This window comes from Phacochoerus africanus, chromosome 9 (assembly GCF_016906955.1).
Source record: "Phacochoerus africanus isolate WHEZ1 chromosome 9, ROS_Pafr_v1, whole genome shotgun sequence".
NCBI lineage: Eukaryota > Metazoa > Chordata > Mammalia > Artiodactyla > Suidae > Phacochoerus > Phacochoerus africanus.
The window spans coordinates 125268270-125285421 of NC_062552.1; the positions used below are offsets into that span (position 1 = coordinate 125268270).

Sequence of the window (17152 nt, forward strand, 5' to 3'; positions counted from 1 at the left end):
CCGGAGGGCACGGGTTCTCACAAGCCAGGCTTTCATCCGCCCCGGGGATGCGAGGGTGTCCCCGCTCAGGCCCGCTGGGATTTGGAAAGTGGGGCCCTTCAGGATTTCGCTCACGTCCGAGCAGTGGTGGAGCTTCGGTTGGGGTTTTTTAATGTCAGGCATGATGTAATTTTTTAACGTCATGAACTGTTTAAGATTTCTAACATAGATGTGTTTTTCCTAATCCACCCAGGGGCTGGGTGACATTTTTACGCATCTCCCTTTTGTGGGGATCCCGTGAGATGAAAGCAAGGCTCCCCAGGGACTTTTATGTGTGGCTCTGGCTCAGGGTTCCTGTGCCTTTGCCGTGACAAGGAGGTGCCACAGGAGGCCCGGGGCCCGGAGTCTGACCGCCCGTCTCTCTTTGGGGAGACGTACCTTCCTTACTGCACCTGTTGAGAACTTCTGCCTTGGGAAGGTTTTCGTTCCCGGGGAAAGCCCTCTGCTGCCCGAGCCTGCTGGAGGCCCTGCCAGTGACATGGGTTTACTGTGGGCAGGTTGTGGCTCCTCATTCATAGCCCCCTCTGTCCTGAGCCCAGCAGGGACCGAGCCCGCACTGCCCTGGGCACGGCCACCGGCAGCTGTCACATGGAGCGCTGCTGGTCTCCTGGCGTGGCCGGAATCTGGGCTGTTGGTTAAAAATGATCCCTGCGCCACCTCGTGGTTTGTGCCCTGTGTGCTTACCCGCACCGGCCGAGCCCCTGAGGACAAGGCACGTGCAGGCCCCCAGCTCCTCTCTTGGCAGATGGGGTGGCACCAGCCACGTGTCCCAAGTCGTGGAACTTGCCCAGGACAGAGATGAGAGCGGGCCACGGCCCCCAGTGTCAGGGAGCTGCTGATGCACGAAGGGAGCCGGATAGCAGCAGAGAATTCTGTTCAGGAGTCAGACAGAGACACGCCTGAGGGGTGCACCAGCCGTGGTGGCCAGGTCCTTAGACACGTAAAGAACGGCTGGGATGTCCTCACAGCACCAGGACTGCAGCCCTGTAAGGGCGCCGGGCCCCTCGGGGGTGGGGCCGCCTCTTCAGGTCCCAACGGAGGGGCTCAGCCCAGCAGGGGCTCAAGGCATATGGAGCATCAGCGTGGGGAGGGCTCGGAGAAGGGACAGGACGTGGGGATTTTGTCCCCAGAACCGCGTGCAGGTGCTACAGTGTCATCCAGGGCAGAGCCTGGGCAGACTCGGGCTCCTCTGGGTACAGCGCAGACAGCAGCCTGGAAGGGCCCGCCCTCGGGGCTCCCATAGAAGCCTTTGGAAATGCTGCCGCCAGGCGGGGTTGATGGGAGTGGCGGGCAGAGGACACAGTGGGGAGCTGGCTACCCTCAGGGTTGAAGAAACGAAATGGAGCCAAGAACACGGCTTGTGCAAGTGAGCAGGCTGGCAACGGGGCTGGGCAGAGGCTGGGCGAGGCTCGGGATGGGGAGGCCTGGTGCGCGTCCCATCGGAGGTCGAGCTGCTCTGCCTGGACGCTGGTGGGAGGCAGGGGTCGGGGGGCTAGGCAGGGGCTCAGCTGCGGGCCGGGAGAGGTGCAGGCCCGTGGCCCGTGAGCTTCAGGGCCGGGCCCCTCCTTGCCTCCGTCCTCCTGCCAGACAGACGGGACCATAGCACGCATTTGAGAGGCTTGTACAAGAGGTGTGAGGTGTTGGAGTACCTGGCTGGGGGAAGATGCACAAGGAGGGGACAGTACATACCAGGGACAGTCACCCGTCAGAGGTACCTGAGCTCATTATAAGCATCACGACCACCTCTGACTGGTCTCAGGCCCGCGTCACACTCACCAAAGTCAGAAGTGGGGTGCTGCTCACCCTGGAACCCGGGGCCGCCCTGCGGACAGCAGGGGAGGGAGCCAACAGGCCCCTCTGACGTGGCCACAGTGGCATCGCGGTGGCAGTGAGATGTGAGCAGTGGGGCTGCTCGAGGTTGTGCTGTCTGGGCGGAGCGCAGAGCACAAGAGAATAAGGCCGGGGATGGGGTGAAGCAAGCTGGGGAGGGGCAGGTGGCCGCGGGAAGGCCTGGGGCCCGTCACACTGCTCCCTGGGAGTAAGGAGGCCGGAGGCCACGGCGGCCTGGACGGCAGGAGACGGCAGGGCCCAAGTGCTGCAGCCGTAGGCCGCGCTGCCTCGGCCTGGGCTCCCTTCCGGGGGGGCATCGGTGGGGTGGTGCCGCCGGGACGAGGCCCGAGCCGAGCCCACGCTGACCCCCAGTGACTCCGCGCTTTGCATTGCAGTGCGCAGTGTGTAGCCAGGCGGGCGCCCTGAGCATTCCGGTGGCAATGGAGACAGATGGGCCTTTATCGGAAGAGGCGCAGACGCTGGGAAAGACAGTGAACGAAGAGGCTCGCCAGGTAAAAGCGCGCCCCTTAGAGACGTGTTAAGACGTGCGCGTGACCTCAGAGCTGTGACAGCAGCGCCTCCCGCATCAGCAGGAGCGAAAAAATGTCGGTGACCACATGGGAGACGGTCAGTCGACACCCGGAGTGACCAGAGCGGAAGGAACCGTTCTCAGGGATGAAGTGCCCCTGAGCTGCGCCTCCGTCTGCTCTAACAGCAGCCCTCCCGACTCTGAGCTCCAGTCTGGTGTTAACTAGAGCAAAACCCCAAAGGTTTGCAGTAATAGCCTGTCTCTGCTCCTTCTGCCCCTCTCCGACTTCTGCCTTGGCCCAGAGGGCTCCCCTCTTACTTGTCCACGGAGCTAGTCCCGGCCTCCAGGCCCCAGGACACCAAGCAGAGCCCTGGTCCTGCCAACGGCAAGGTCACCCTCCTGCGCCAGGGCCGGGGCTCTGCCAGGACCTGTGCAACACCCACGCTCAGGTTGTGAAAACACATGTTTAGATGACCACCAAGCCAAAGAAAGATCCTGTCGCTAGACTGGGAACATATAGGATTTAGGTTTTTTTTTTTTAGATTGAAGGTTTGTTTGTTTTTTTTTTTTTTTTTGCTATTTCTTTGGGCCGCTCCCGCGGCATATGGAGATTCCCAGGCTAGGGGTCGAATCGGAGCTGTAGAAGCCGGCCTACGCCAGAGCCACAGCAACGCGGGATCCGAGCCACGTCTGCAACCTACACCACAGCTCACGGCAACGCCGAATCGTTAACCCACTGAGCAAGGGCAGGGACCGAACCCGCAACCTCATGGTTCCTAGTCGGATTCGTTAACCACTGCGCCACGACGGGAACTCCAGGATTTAGGTTTTAACGAGGGCAGTGTGTGGAGTTCCTGCCTGTGTGAGGGGCCTTGCGGTGGCTGTGAACCTCTCATCACGCCCCCTGTTCTCAGTCCACACAGACGAATACAGGGCTAACTGGATTTAGCCCTTTCTGACTCTGAAACTTTAACCCCTTTGAGCTGTGTAAGAATCCCTGAAGACAATGCTGCAGTTCTGAAAGGAAACAGGTTAGGGTATTAGCTGAAATACTGCAGACTAAGTAAATGAAGGTGGTTTATAGATGCTAGAGTCGTTAGGAGCTCAGAGAGGGGTTTTGTGTGTGTATGTGTGTATGTGTGTCTTTTGTCTAGTTAGGGCCACACCTGCAGCATATGGAGGCTCCCAGGCTAGAGGTCTAATCAGAGCTGTAGCCACTGGCCTACACCACAGCCACAGCAACACCAGATCTGAGCCTCATCTGCAACCTACACCACAGCTCACGGCCACACCGGATCCGTAACCCCCTGAGAGAGGCCAGGGATTGAACCCACAACCTCAAGGCTCCTAGTCAGATTTGTTTCTCCTGCAGCATGACAGGAACTCCGTTTTTTGTTTGTTTTTTAATCTGTTTTTAGTTCAAGTAAATTATATTCCCCCCCTTGATGCAACAGGATCAGATGTTACCAAGAGCACACACAGCAGGCCATCAAGACTGCACTGCCGAGCACGGCAGCCCCAATGCCCCTGTGACCTGGGGCTGTCAGCCCTGCTCTGTCTGCCCTGGCTGACACGGGGGCTCCCAAGCTCGGTGTGAAGAAAAGAACCTAGAAACATCTCATTCCTAGTTTCTGTTATTGATGCTATGTTGAAATGAGAATATTTTGGATACACTGGGTTAAATAAAAAAAGGTTATTAAAAGAAATGCCACCTGTTGCTTTTCACTTTCAACGTGGCTATTAGAAGATTTGGAATTGCGTGCATGGCTGGCATTGTTTTCCAGCCTGACAGCACTGGTCCACATGCCTTTTTCATGTTGCTGCTGGGGTACAGTGCCCACACCGACCCATCTGAGCCTCTTCCTACCCAGTGAGCTCTTGGCCTCTCTTTAAGATAGAGGCAGGTGGATGCAAAAACTAAAAACACAGTGGGAGGACTTCCTTCCACGGCGCAGCGGGTTGAGAAACCACCTGCAGCGGTTCAGGCTCGAGTTGCCATGGAAGCACAGGTTCAATCCCTGGCACAACACTGCGTGTTAACAAGAATCTGGCACTGGGAGTTCCCGTCGTGGCTCAGTGGTTAACGAACCCTACTAGCATCCATGAGGACACAGGTTCGATCCCTGGCCTCCCTCAGCGGGTTAAGGATCCAGTGTTGCCGTGAGCTGTGGTGTAGGTCACAGACGCGGCTTAGATCCTGAGATGCTGTAGCTGTGGTGCAGGCCGGCAGCTACAGCTCCGATTCGACTCCTAGCCTGGGAACCTCCATATGCCATGGGTGTGGACCTAAAAAGACAAAAAAAAAAAAAAAGAATCTGGCATTGCCACAGCTGCGGCTCAGATGCAATCCCTGGCCGGGAACTTCTGTGTGCCACAGATGTAGCCATTAAAAAAAAAAAAGCAGAAAAACATCAGGAGCTCATTTTTTACTTAATCCAGTTGGGTTCCAGAATTTTCTCACAGTATTCTTAGCAATGAATCAATTGAATAAAAACCATGCAAAGCCTTCTGTTTTTCTCTGTGCGGGTATTCATTTTCCTTCTCGACTTTTTCCTTCACTCGGAATCTGAGGTCAGCTCTTCGATCACCGTTTTCATTTTCCGGCTTCAGGTGGGCCGAGGACGTGCACACAGGCCTGCTGATGCGGACAGTCCCAGAGGGAGCCACGGCCAGCCTCCCCCGCCCGGCAGGCCTGTCTGCAGCTCTGTGACCACGTAGCCTTCAGGTCGCTCAGGACGCCCAGTGCCCATCGTGGGAAGGGCAATGGATGGCTTACAAGCCGTCTTTCCACGTTAGACGTTGCAGGGTTGGAGGATTCTTTCTGGTCCATCCTTGAGCTTGAGAATTAAACCTAAGAAAGGAACACACCACGCGGGGAATGTCGTGGACGTAGCACGTGATCACCCCATCTGTGGCCGTGGTTCTGGTGGAGGGCTTACCCCGTAGAAGACTGAGAAGCAAATCCGAATGGCTTTCTCCTCTCGAGACGAACGGCCTTGGAAGCGGCAGTGGTGGCCACTGCCCAGGGGACCTCCCAGCTGGCTGACCGTCCAGGGGCCCGGGAGGAGGTGCACCTGCACAGGCGACGAGGAGCACAGTCCCCAGAGTTCTGAGTCACGCTGTGCAGACAGCGTGTTTCCTGGAGAGCTCAGAGCGTGTTTGTCTTGCTGGTTTGTCTTCATGACTCTTGAAATCAGACTGTGCGACTGAGTTTTCTGTGTAATTGACATTCTTGCAAAAACGACTCCCCTCCTTTCCCCTCGGCAGATGTCCCCAGATCTCGTTTCTGGGTTGAAAGACTGGGCTTCTAAGAGAGCAGTTCTCTACCAAGTTGACACAGGCCAGTCAGAACCCCAGCAGTACCTGTGTTTTTAAAAATTGAGTAGCTAAAATTCATGTGGAAACGCAGAGATCAAGAATAGCTGAAATACGAGTTCCCTTCGTGGCTCAGCAGTTAATGAACCTGACTAGTATCCATGAAGATGCGGATTCAATCCCTGGCCTCACTCAGCAGGTTAAGGATCCAGCGTTGCTGTGAACTGTGGTGTAGGTCACAGACACAACTCAGATCCTGCATTGCTGTGGCTGTGGTGTAGGCTAGCAGCTGCAGCTCCGATTCGACCCTTGGCCTGGGAACCTCCATATGCTGTGGGTGTGGCCCTAAAAAGCAAAAAAAAAAAAAACTGAAATAACTCTGGAAAGACTAGCATGGCCCATTTAAGACTTAGTGTAGCTTTCTGTATGTCAGTGTGAGTATTGACCTATGTAGTGGAAGCTGTTTCTTAAACCTAAGAGCGTGGTCTCAGGTACAATACTTGGTGTGACAGACTCTTAATTTGGAGTCACGTTCCCGGAATTCGCCAAAACACTGTGGTTAAAGCAAAGATACCAGAGTTCCTGTCATGGTGCAGTGGTTAGCGAATCTGACTAGGAACTGTGAGGTTGCGGGTTCAATCCCTGGCCTTGCTCAGTGGGTTGAGGATCCGGCGTTGCCGTGAGCTGTGGTGTAAGTCACAGAAGCAGCTCAGATCCTGCATGGCTGTGGCTGTGGTGTAGGCCAGCAACTGTAGCTCCGATTCAACCCCTAGCCTGGGAACCTCCATATGCCACGGATGTGGCCCTAAAAAGACAAGAAGAAAAAAAAAAAAAAAAGCAAAGGTAGCAAGATGCAGGGGAAATTTATATCCATCATTTGGGGACCAAATTGACATAAGACGTTATCAGAGTTCCAAAGTAGGTTTTTCAGTTTTTCTGTGTAGTAGTTTGAACATTTTCAATGCCCTTTTGAGTTCATTTTATTTTTCCAAAGTAATTTCTCATTTCTTTGAAATAATTTGAATGTGGGCTCAGGACATGTGCGAGAGAAATGATGGAATTGTGGAAGAATCCGGGACAGGAGGCCCTGATGCAGTTGGTTAGAACTTCGTGGAGAAATTCTGCTGTATGTTTTCCTATCAGAACTATAATTTCAGGGTTTTTTTTTTAAAAACTCCGGTAACCCTTTTATAGAACCTCCAAAGAAAACTGGTAAATTTCGTGTGAATGATATTTCTATCAGTCTTTTTTTTTTTTTTTTTGGCTTTTTAGGGCCGCACCTGCAGCATAGGGAGGCTCCCAGACTAGTGGTCCAGTTGGAGCTGTAGCCGCTGGCCTACACCAGAGCCACAGCAACGCGGGATCCAAGCCACGTCTGCCACCTACACCACAGCTCATGGCAACACCAGATCCTTAACCCACTGAGCGAGCCAGGGATCAAACCCACAACCTCATGGTTCCTAGTCAGGTTTGTTTCTGCTGCGCCACAACGGGAACTGTGACATTTAAAATGTTCCCAGTTGTCCTTTTTAGCAGAAGGTGGGGAGGAAAGCCATGTCAGCCGTGCAGATCAGGAGGGAGGCAGTGAAGGTTATTCCTCCGTCGATGCGTGGGATGCACGCGAGGCTTGTGCACGTAGGAGAAGAGCTGACGGTGGCGCATGTGGTGCGTGGAAGGAAGTGTCTTCCCCTCCCCCCGCCATCCCAACCTGTGCTGGCGAAGCCAGAGATCTGGCCCCTTAGCAGACTTTGGTGGGTTCTGTCCTGAATTAAGCAGTGAGCCCTCTTCTGTACGGTTCTCACAGGCTCTGCAGGTGCAGCCTCCGGGGCTGCCATTGTCACACCGCTGTTTGCCTCGAGCACCTCCGCAGAGCTATGTGTGCCTGGTGTCACGTGTCTTGTCGGCCCCACCAGGACAGCTTGCTGTGCAGCACAGCCTCCGCCCGGGGCATCTGCTCAGGGTGCCTGGCTGCGGGATGTCGCCCTCTTTTCCCACCTCCCCCTTGCGGTTTGTCACATTGCCCTCTGCTTTCTACACGGGCTTAGAATGGCTGTGCAGAAAGGCTCAAATGGGTCCCTCACACTCTGTGTCCTTCCGGAAGCTTCCAGGGTCCCGTGGGCTTTCTGTTTGCACTTACCCGTTCCAGCGCCAAGGTTTTTATTATTGCCTTTCCATCAAAATGTGCCCTCTCTTCAGAATGCCTCTCGCAGCAGTGATTAAATATCTCAGGCACCCGAAAAGCTTGGTTTCGTTTGGCTTCGCTTTGCTTTGTTTTACAGCTTGACACGGAGTGGCCATAAAATTCAGGGTAGACGTTCCCTGAGTTTCTCGTGGGTCTGAGGCCAACATGTCCCCAGATGAGAGCACTTCTACAAGGACTGTGACCGAGACAAGCAGCCCTTCGGGGACGGGGGGGCCTCCACAGTCCTCTGACGTGGGTGGTGTGGTCCCGAAGCCACCTTGCACTAGTCCCCGGGGAAAGATGAGAATCCTTGCCTTTGCCATGAATGAACGTTCATATTCAAGTAGCATCTCTAGAAATAATCCTGGAATGATGTCGCGCTAGAGTCTGTCCGAGCCTTGCCACGCGCGTAGTTTTCATAGATGACGCTTGCAGAGAACCCTGGGAAGCTGTGGCTCTGCCAGTCCAGGCACTCACCACGCGCGGCTCTAGCAGGTCCTTGGGTATTTCGTTAAAGGGAAGAGAAGGACTTTGCGTATCGTGCCGGCGATGCTGGCCGCCTGGACGCTGGGGGGAGCTGTCAGGGATGTGTTCTTGTTTTTTCTGGTAGCTGTCTGATCACCACCACAAAAGCAACTCTTCTTTAAATGTTGTCTCCCTTTCGCTGGAGACACTGAAGAGAAGGGAAGATGTGATGCTGGCTCGTGGTCCTCACGAGCTGGCAGCCCGCAGGTACCCAGGTCGGGCTTAGGTGATTTCGACGGCTCGTGCTTAGGCTTCAGAGATACTGGGAGTGATACAGCGGTCCTGCCTCGGAAACCGAATACTCTTACTATTCATGGAAACGGACGCATCGCTCTACATACTCCCCACGTCAGGGCCCTTTCTTTGCAGACACAGTTCTGCAAGTCCTCATGCAGAAAGGGATTCATTTAGGGGAGTTCCTGTCGTGGCGCAGTGGTTCACGAATCCGACTAGGAACCATGAGGTTGCGGGTTCGGTCCCTGCCCTTGCTCAGTGGGTTAACGATCCGGCGTTGCCGTGAGCTGTGGTGTAGGTTGCAGACGCGGCTCGGATCCTGCGTTGCTGTGGCTCTGGCGTAGGCCGGTGGCTACAGCTCCGATTTGACCCCTAGCCTGGGAACCTCCATATGCCGCGGGAGCGGCCCAAGAAATAGCAACAACAATAACAACAACAACAAAAAAAAGACAAAAAAAAAAGAAAAGGATTCATTTAACTTTTTTTTTTGAAGTAAAGCCAAAATGCCCTAAGCTTCAGTAAGAAAATGGCAGTCATTTACCCTTCATCTTAGGAACTTTTACATAAATAGTTACAGTGTTTCTCGGTTCTAGAGGATGGGATTTTAGGTAAATATACTGTTTCTAAGCTCCAGAGGATTCTCCCACACATTGAATACCTCTCATCTTAGGGATCTTTTTTCAAATTTGAAAGAAGTTTTAGACCTGTTTGTTTGTTGGGTTTTTGTTTGTCTTTTTAGGGCCACACCCGCAGCATATGGACGTTCCCAGGCTAGGGGTGGAATGGGAGCTAAGCTGCCGACCTACACCACAGCCACAGCAAGGCCGGATCCTTAACCCACTGAGTGAGGCCAGGGATCGAACCCGTGTCCTCATGGACACTAGTCAGGTTCGTTAACCGCTGAGCCATGACGGGAATGCCAGTTTTAGACCTGGTATTGGCTTTGAATCCGGTTGAAAGAGGTGTTCCATTCATTCTTTTTATTTACAGAGGCTTGCTGAGATGCCTCCGTAGCGGGCAGAGCCTTGAATGGCTCTGGTCACAGTTGATGAAATAGGAGGGGCTTAGTAGAGCCGGTCCCTGTGCCAAGTGCGCCCCCAAGAGCCCCCAGGGTCAGCGCTGCACAGGCCGACCTTCCCAGCAGTCGTTGGGTCCCGTTGAGTAGACGAGCTGCCCCCTGGTCACTGCGGGTGGTGACTGTCCCCGCGGGCTCAGCGCAGAGCGCGCACGTCTGGGTCCCAGGTCTGCAGCCAACACCGTGCGTTTTCATTCCAGGCGCAGAAGGACCTGAAGAAGGACCGGCCCGTGGCGCGCCGCAAGTCCGAGCTGCCCCAGGACCTGCACGCCAAGGGCGCCCTGGAGGCCCCCGGCCGGGCCGAGGAGCTGGCCCCCCAGGACGGGCGCTAGCCCCGCCGCGGCGCCACCCTGCAGCACCTGTAGAAGCCCGTGCTCTGTGTGCCATGCCCGTCAGTTACACTCAAGTGCAAGCGCCCTCCGACCCGACCCGACCCGACCCAGGCAGTCACGCCCTCCCGCCTCGGCTCGAGCCCAGAGGTCAAACAAGGGGGACCTCCTGGGTCCGACCGCAGGGCTGCGGGCGCTCCCGGTGTCGCCCCCCCCCCCCCCCCGCACCCCGTGGCCTCGCGCCCCCGGCAGGTCCCAGATCAGACAGTCTCCCAAAGTCAGAGCTAAGGCAAGCGCCCTGGCCGCCCGCGCCACCTTCTGCCCGGATGGGATTGTGGTCATTCGAGGCAGCGGCCCTGAGGGTCCCGGGCCTCTTTCACCTCAGAGCAGCTCCGCCAGAAACCGTGACGTGGCGCTTTCAAGACTTCGCCGCCGGTGAGGTGGTTCCACATGGTGGCCGCGCCAGCAGTTGCTTTCGGGGGTGTTTTGGCTGGTTGGGGGGGGCGGCGGCGGCGGGGGAGTTGTTTTCATTTCATCGGAGTGCTCTGCTGTCCTTGTGACTGCACCCCCTGGGGAAGTGGCGGGACCGCCCTGGGCCCCGCGTTTCCCTGCGGCGTGGCTTCCCCCGCCGACCCCGCGCGCCCCGGGTCCCGTCCCTCTTGGGGGCCGCTCCCGCCGGACAGCCGCACCCGGCGCCGGGCCCTGGGAGACACACGTGGGCTTTAAAGGGAGCCTCCTCTTGACTGGAACCAGAATCTCGACAATGGCGTGTTCGTGTCTTACTTTGCAGATTTTTTTTCTCCCCTGTTCCCACGTTGTTGCCCTGGCACGAGGCTCTCGGATCAGTGAAAGGCTGCTCCCCGAGCCCGGCGCCTTCCGTAGGGAGTGAGGCCGAGAGCGCTTGGGGTGAGGCCGGTTCTCAGCCTGGGCGAGAGCTGCAGCCGCGGCGGGGCTCCCACGCGGCTCTGTGAGCAAGCGCGCTCAGCCCTCGCCTGCGAAGGAGAACACAGCGTCGGGGGTTTCGTGGGTCTTCAATGCTGCTAACTATTTGAGACTTCCTTGCATGTACTGAGCTTTTCGTTTTCGATGGAACAGCACGAGGAGACAAATCTTTAAACTTAGTGCTTTGTCTGTTCTTTATTGCTCTCAGGGTGGCCAGTATTTTGACTTACTTGTCCCGCTCGAAAGCATCTGAGACGCGTGCTGCTGCTGCTCTAAACTAGTGGCTCTGGTTTCCCCTCTCTGGCGTAAGATGCTAGAGCTTAATGGCAAATGTCTCGATGCATCACAGGTAAAGTGTGGCTTCTTTCAGGATCTGTCTCGGAGTCGAGGCCTCAGGAATCCACTAAAGCGATGGGAAGAGCAGCCCGGGGGCTGAATTTAGGTTGGTTGCACCTAAATCCTTGTCGTTGGAGGAGAGTCACGCGGGGAGGAGGGACGCCTTGTGTTCGGAGCGAGCCCTGAATTAGAAGCTTCCCCAGCTGGAAGCAGAGACACCCGCTTTGGGAGAAGAAACACCTGAGAAACTTGACAAGTACCCGCCCGCTTTACCATAATGACATTTATAGTTTTTAAAAAGTTTAGATGCCTTCTCCTTCTGAGGGAAAAAGGGTGCTTTTTATTGTATAAAGCAGCAGCGTCTTATGTATCCTGATATCCCATTGTTTGAACTTGCGTCTTTGGCTGATAGATTCTCAAGTATCCTTGACCTGGTGTTAGAATGTGTGTTCGAGAGGTTTCTGGGAAGCCTCTCCTTTTGCCCTCGGGAAAAAGCAAAATAGCAACGTTTGGGCGATGGGCAGAGCGTGGCATACAGAAGCATCTTTTTGTCTAGGTTTTACTTCTGCTCTTTATTGAAGACAAACATTCACCAAAAGGGAGGGGGAAACAAAAGTTTTGAGAGAAACTCATCTTCTTTGACAAGAGTTATTATTTAATATTTTGGCCTATTAAAGCTTTCCTGGTTAGAACTCTCAGACTCCCCGTGCCAGTTGTTCAACGGACATACTATCCCATACTGTTTCCTCTGTGCCCAACTGATTTCAAAAGTACTGCATTGCAAATAAACTGGTGACTGTTTTTCTTCATAAGGTCTGCATTTGGCATCTTCACTCTTTCCAAAATGTATCTCTACATCAGCAATGTCACTATTCCGAGTGTCTTTTTAGTGTGGCTGTAGTCTGGCTTCCTTTTACTATTGTACATACATTGTATCTTTGTTTTACGGTATCGAGTAATAAAAATGTAGACTTCATATTTTGTACAAAATGTCCTATGTACAGAATAAAAAAAGTTCATAGAAACAGCAAAACTAGGTAAGTGGCACAATTATTTTTCTTTAGGGAAGATCTGTAACTTTCTGCTTTAGTGAAATGTTTAGTGCCTACAACTTTTTTAACATTTTGTAATTCAGGACTTTTTGTTTCGACATTGTTTACGCAGAGAAACTTCATACACTTGCCATTTAATATGCTCTTTTCTCTAATTTAAAAAAAAAACCTCTAAAAATGGTGTATTATATGGACTAAATAAAGAACATGTGAATTTTATTGCTCATCATGATGCTACATTTAGCCATGGTGTTGGGCAAGCTGGTTCTGAGTATCCTCAGGTGACGGTGAGGGGCAGGGCAGCCATCCAGGGACACGGGCTGGAGGACGGGAGCGCCATCCCTCGCCCAGCACGGGCTGGGCGCCGCTGTGCCGCCCACCACCGCCGGGTGGGTCTCGGCCGAGCCCCTGCGGGCTCCCTGTTTTACTTCTCCGGCGGTGGCTTCTTTTTAGTGACCACCCCTTGTCTTGTGAGGAGGCAGAGGAACTCGGAATGCCACGCGTAGGAATGGAACTGTTTGAGCCCTGACCACGACGTTGAAAACTATTCTTGAAGAGACATTCGGGTCCCCAAAACAGGGCGGGATGGCGGCGAGCACCCGTTTGGGATCCTGGCCCCCCCACCGGCTCCCGGCGGGGAGCTCTTGCGAAGGGTCGCCTGGAGCGGGCCCAGCCTGGAGTTGTTCCAGGTCCCGGCGATGAGCTCACCTCCGCAGCGCTGCTTCTTCGGAGGCGTCCCAGCAGGTGCGCGCGGCCCGAGGCCCCCCCACCCCGCTGTCCTTATCGGCCAGGTGGCCCCTGTGACGCCCCCACCGTGACAGCAGCGCAGGGGTGGCCCTCGGAGCTCAGGGGCGGCGACGAGGCCGGAGCCCATCCCCGTGTCTCTGTGGCCTGAGCGTCCGGTGGTGGGCATGTTTCGGAGACACGGGTGCCCGCTGCCGAGCAGCAGGCACCCGGGGCTGAAGACACCTCCGCTCGGGTCCAGCTTCTTTGTCTCCCATCTCGCACACGGGGGCTGGGGGTGCGGGCCGCCGGGTCCGTGCTTAGGACAAGGATTCTGGAGAGAACGTACTGAGGAGAGGAGGCCGGCTTCGCGCTGTCCAGGTAGGGAGGGGCCGGAAAGCGGAGTTCCTGGCTCAGCAGAAACGAACCTGACCAGCTCCCACGAGGATGCAGGTTCGATCCCTGGCCTCGCCCAGCTGGTCAGGGATCTGGCGTTGCCGTGAGCTGTGGTGTAGGTCACAGACGCAGCTCTGATCCCGAGTTGCTGGGGCTGTGGTGTAGGCCGGAAGGTACAGCTCCGATCCAGCCCCTAGCCTGGGAACCTCCATATGCCACGGGTTTGGCCCTAAAAAGACAAAAAGAAAATAATGATAATACAAAGAGGCTGGAAAGCACAATCCAAATGGCCTAGTGCCTCCTTCCCAGATAACCAGTCCGAAACCATCGCCGTCCCGGGACAGCAGCTGATTCTGGCCGCACCCCTGTGCCCGGGGCTGTGGTGGGTGCCCCCTCGTAGGTGTCAGTTTACTTAATTCTCACACCCGCCGTGGTTATACCCCCTGAAAGAGGAGACCAAGGCTCTCCGAGGGTAAGTCGCCGCCCAAGGTCACGGCGGCGGCGGTGGGGAGGAGCCGGGCTTCTGCCCAGCAGGGGCCCTGGAGCACCAGCCCCTCCCCACTCCGCTGCGCTGTGGGGACACCAGGACACGGCAGGGGCTGGGCTAGGGCCAGAACCTCAGGGGCCATCCAGGCCGGTGGCCTGCGCACACCTCAGAAGCTGTGGGTTTTATGTCCATTTAAATCTTGTAACATTTTCTCTAAAGACATTCAAAGCGTGTTATTCCAAGTTGCAACACTTTGAAGGCCACCAACTCGTTAGTTTCTATTCTCGCTAACTTTATTTGACTCATATGAACCTCTCCGTTTGTCAAAACTTCAGCTCTTGCTGCGTATGTGTGGTTTCACGCTGGAGTTCACGGCAGCGGGATAGGTTCCAACTCCCAGAACGTTCGAAATCACTGAGGTTAACATTTTCAGAGAAGGAAATAGTTCCTGCAGGTGAAGACCAGTGGTTTTGATACTGGAAATTCGGTACCTGTCCCCCAGGCTGGATGAGAATAAAGAGGCAGGGTTTTGAGGAAACGGAACGAAGTGTCCAATGTGTCAGCGAATGAAGAGCGTATCAGACCAACGTCCCGAAAACGAACGTCTTGTTTTCTGGGGAGAAAACAGGAGGATTTATAGGGGCTGGGGAGTTGCCCGGTGGCTCAGCAACTTAAGAATCCAGCATTGACAGCGCCATGTTCAGGTCACTGCTGTGGCGCGGGTTCGATCCCTGGCCCAGGAACTTCCACGTGCTTCTAGCACAGCCAAAACAAACAAAAAATTAAAATAAAGGGGCTGGGGCCCTGAGGCTGCGGGCTGATGCCACATGAAGTTGGCGGTTCTGCTGAGACTAGGCGTCTCCTGACCATGACGTCAGCTCTGGCCGCCTCGGTCCTCTGCCCCCGGTCAAGATGCTTTATTCTCCATGTTTTTCCTGCTTTGCTGACTTCGTGGCCTTGGGTTTCTGTGGTCGAGATGGGAGCAACAGGCAGAAACAGCCAGATGCCCAGGCACCCTAGGGACAAGGAGTGCCAGCGTCAGTCCCCAGGGAGTGGAGGGAGCACACGAGAGAAAAAAAAAAATCAGGCACTTTTAGCTCTGGGTCCTGTTGAATTTTCCCACCTCGGCCTGCCCGCTCTCGCACATCTTTGTGCTTTTTACTAAAGGTTTATGTAAATTCCACAGGACGCTACCAGAGGGGCCCAAACTCTCTAATTCGTCTTTTTTTTCTATTCCCAGGTTTGCCTGATCACTTCCAGTTCAGCCTGGTTTACTCCTGAGGTGCTTTTAGAAATACAGTCAGGGGCGTTCCCGTCGTGGCACAGTGGTTAACGAATCCGACTAGGAACCATGAGGTTGCGGGTTCGGTCCCTGCCCTTGCTCAGTGGGTTAAGGATCCGGCGTTGCCGTGAGCTGTGGTGTAGGTTGCAGACGCGGCTCGGATCCCGCGTTGCTGTGGCTCTGGCGTAGGCCGGTGGCTACAGCTCCGATTAAACCCCTGGCCTGGGAACCTCCATATGCCGCGGGAGCGGCCCAAGAAATAGCAGTAACAACAACAAAAGACAAAAAAAAAGAAAGAAATACAGTCAGGAGTTCCCGCTGTGGTGCAGGAGGGTTAGCAGTGTCTCTGCAGTGCCAGGACACAGGTTCAATCCCCAGTCCAGCACAGTGGGTTAAAGGCTCTGGCATCGCCACAGCTGTGGTTTGGATCTGATCCCTGTCCCAGAAATCCATATGCCACGGGGCAGCCAAAAAAGATAGGAGGGAAATACACAGTTAGGAGTTCCTGTCATGGCTCAGAGGTAACAAACCCAACTAGTATCCATGAGGATGTGGGTTCCATCCCTGGCCTCGCTCAGTGGGTTAAGGATCGTGTGTTGCCTTGAGCTGTGGCGTAGGTCGCAGACACAGCTCGGATCCTGTGTTGCCGTGTCTGTGGTGTAGGCTGGCAGCTGCAGCTCCAATACGACCCCTAGCCTGGAAGCTTCCCTATGCCACAGGTGTGGCCCTTAAAAAAAAAAGACAGAAAGAAACATACAGTTAAGTCAGCATAAGCTGGAGCAGAGCCAGGCTTCATGATCCGTTTTTGTAGGATGATTCGCAACATCTAGTCAATTACAGGGTTCATGGGGGGGGGAGGTTTAGCTGTGCCCACGGCCCACAGAAGTTCCCAGGCCAAGAACAGAACAAGCGCCACAGCAGCAGAGCCTCTTCAGTGACAATGCCAGATCCTTAGCCTACTGCACCACAAGGAAGCTTCGATCACGGAGGGTTTTTGGCCCATTTTTTCCCTTTAGTTTCATCAAGTGTAACTGACATACAGCTCTGAAAGTTTGGTACCGCAGAATGACCTGACACATAAGTAGTGACATGATGACTGCAGTAAGTTAATTAACATCCATCGCCTCATCTCGTTACCGAAAAAATCATAATTCTTGTAATAAAAGCAACTGATAACAGATGCTTTTGGTGAACCTTCAGCACAGTTGTGATAGTTCTTGATGCCAGTAAACCAGGTTGCGCTTCAAGGGACCCCCTGGAATGATATGTTTGCTCTGTAGGAGATACAGTGGATCCGGATCCCAGATGTGTCCCCACACGCAACACACACACACACACACCCCGACATGCTCACACTGGCATTACAGACAGAGTCAGAGTACACATGTGGGCACAGAGCAAGGTAGGGTGGCCCCTGGCTGAAATGTCATGGGGTTTTTTGTTTTGATTTTCTTTGGGTTTTTTTTAATTTTATTTTTTGGGGTTTTTTTTTTAGGGCTGCACCTGCCAGGAGGTTCCAGGCTAGGGGTCAAATCGGAGCTACAGCCACCAAACTACACCACAGTCACAGAAACGCGGGATCCAAGCCCCATCTGCGACCTACACCACAGCTCACTGCAGTGCCAGCTCCTTAACCCACTAAGCAAGGCCAGGGATCGAACCTGTGTCCTCAGGGATCCTAGTCACATCTGTTTCCACTGCATCATGACGGGAACTCCCCAGCATTATTTGGCGAGTTTCAAAAAGACTGAAACAAAAAGTCTGCTGCAAAGAGTGAAATGGAGTAAAACCCAGCACCGGGCAGGTCGGGGTAACTAGCGTGATGGGAAGCGAGCCGGTTCCAGATCCCACTCTCAGCCGAGGCTCCAGAGACAGG

The 17152-nt window shown here is 54.5% G+C and overlaps 1 protein-coding gene across 6 annotated transcripts in view; it reads left to right on the plus strand.

Moving 5' to 3' along the window:
• PPP2R5C (protein phosphatase 2 regulatory subunit B'gamma) overlaps window positions 1-12312 on the plus strand; it is a 138883-nt gene extending 126571 nt beyond the window's left edge. For 3 of the 6 annotated variants that reach the window (XM_047795493.1, XM_047795499.1, XM_047795497.1), the window contains 2 exons: window positions 2265-2381; window positions 9930-12312. In XM_047795493.1, coding sequence (XP_047651449.1) covers window positions 2265-2381; window positions 9930-10061 — 249 coding nt within the window. In that variant the 3' untranslated portion in view covers window positions 10062-12312. Of the gene's footprint in view, window positions 1-2264; window positions 2382-3852; window positions 4105-9929 lie in introns of those variants that run through there. The other 3 variants (XM_047795496.1, XM_047795498.1, XM_047795495.1) reach the window with 2 other exon arrangements.
• Window positions 12313-17152: the final 4840 nt, after the last annotated feature.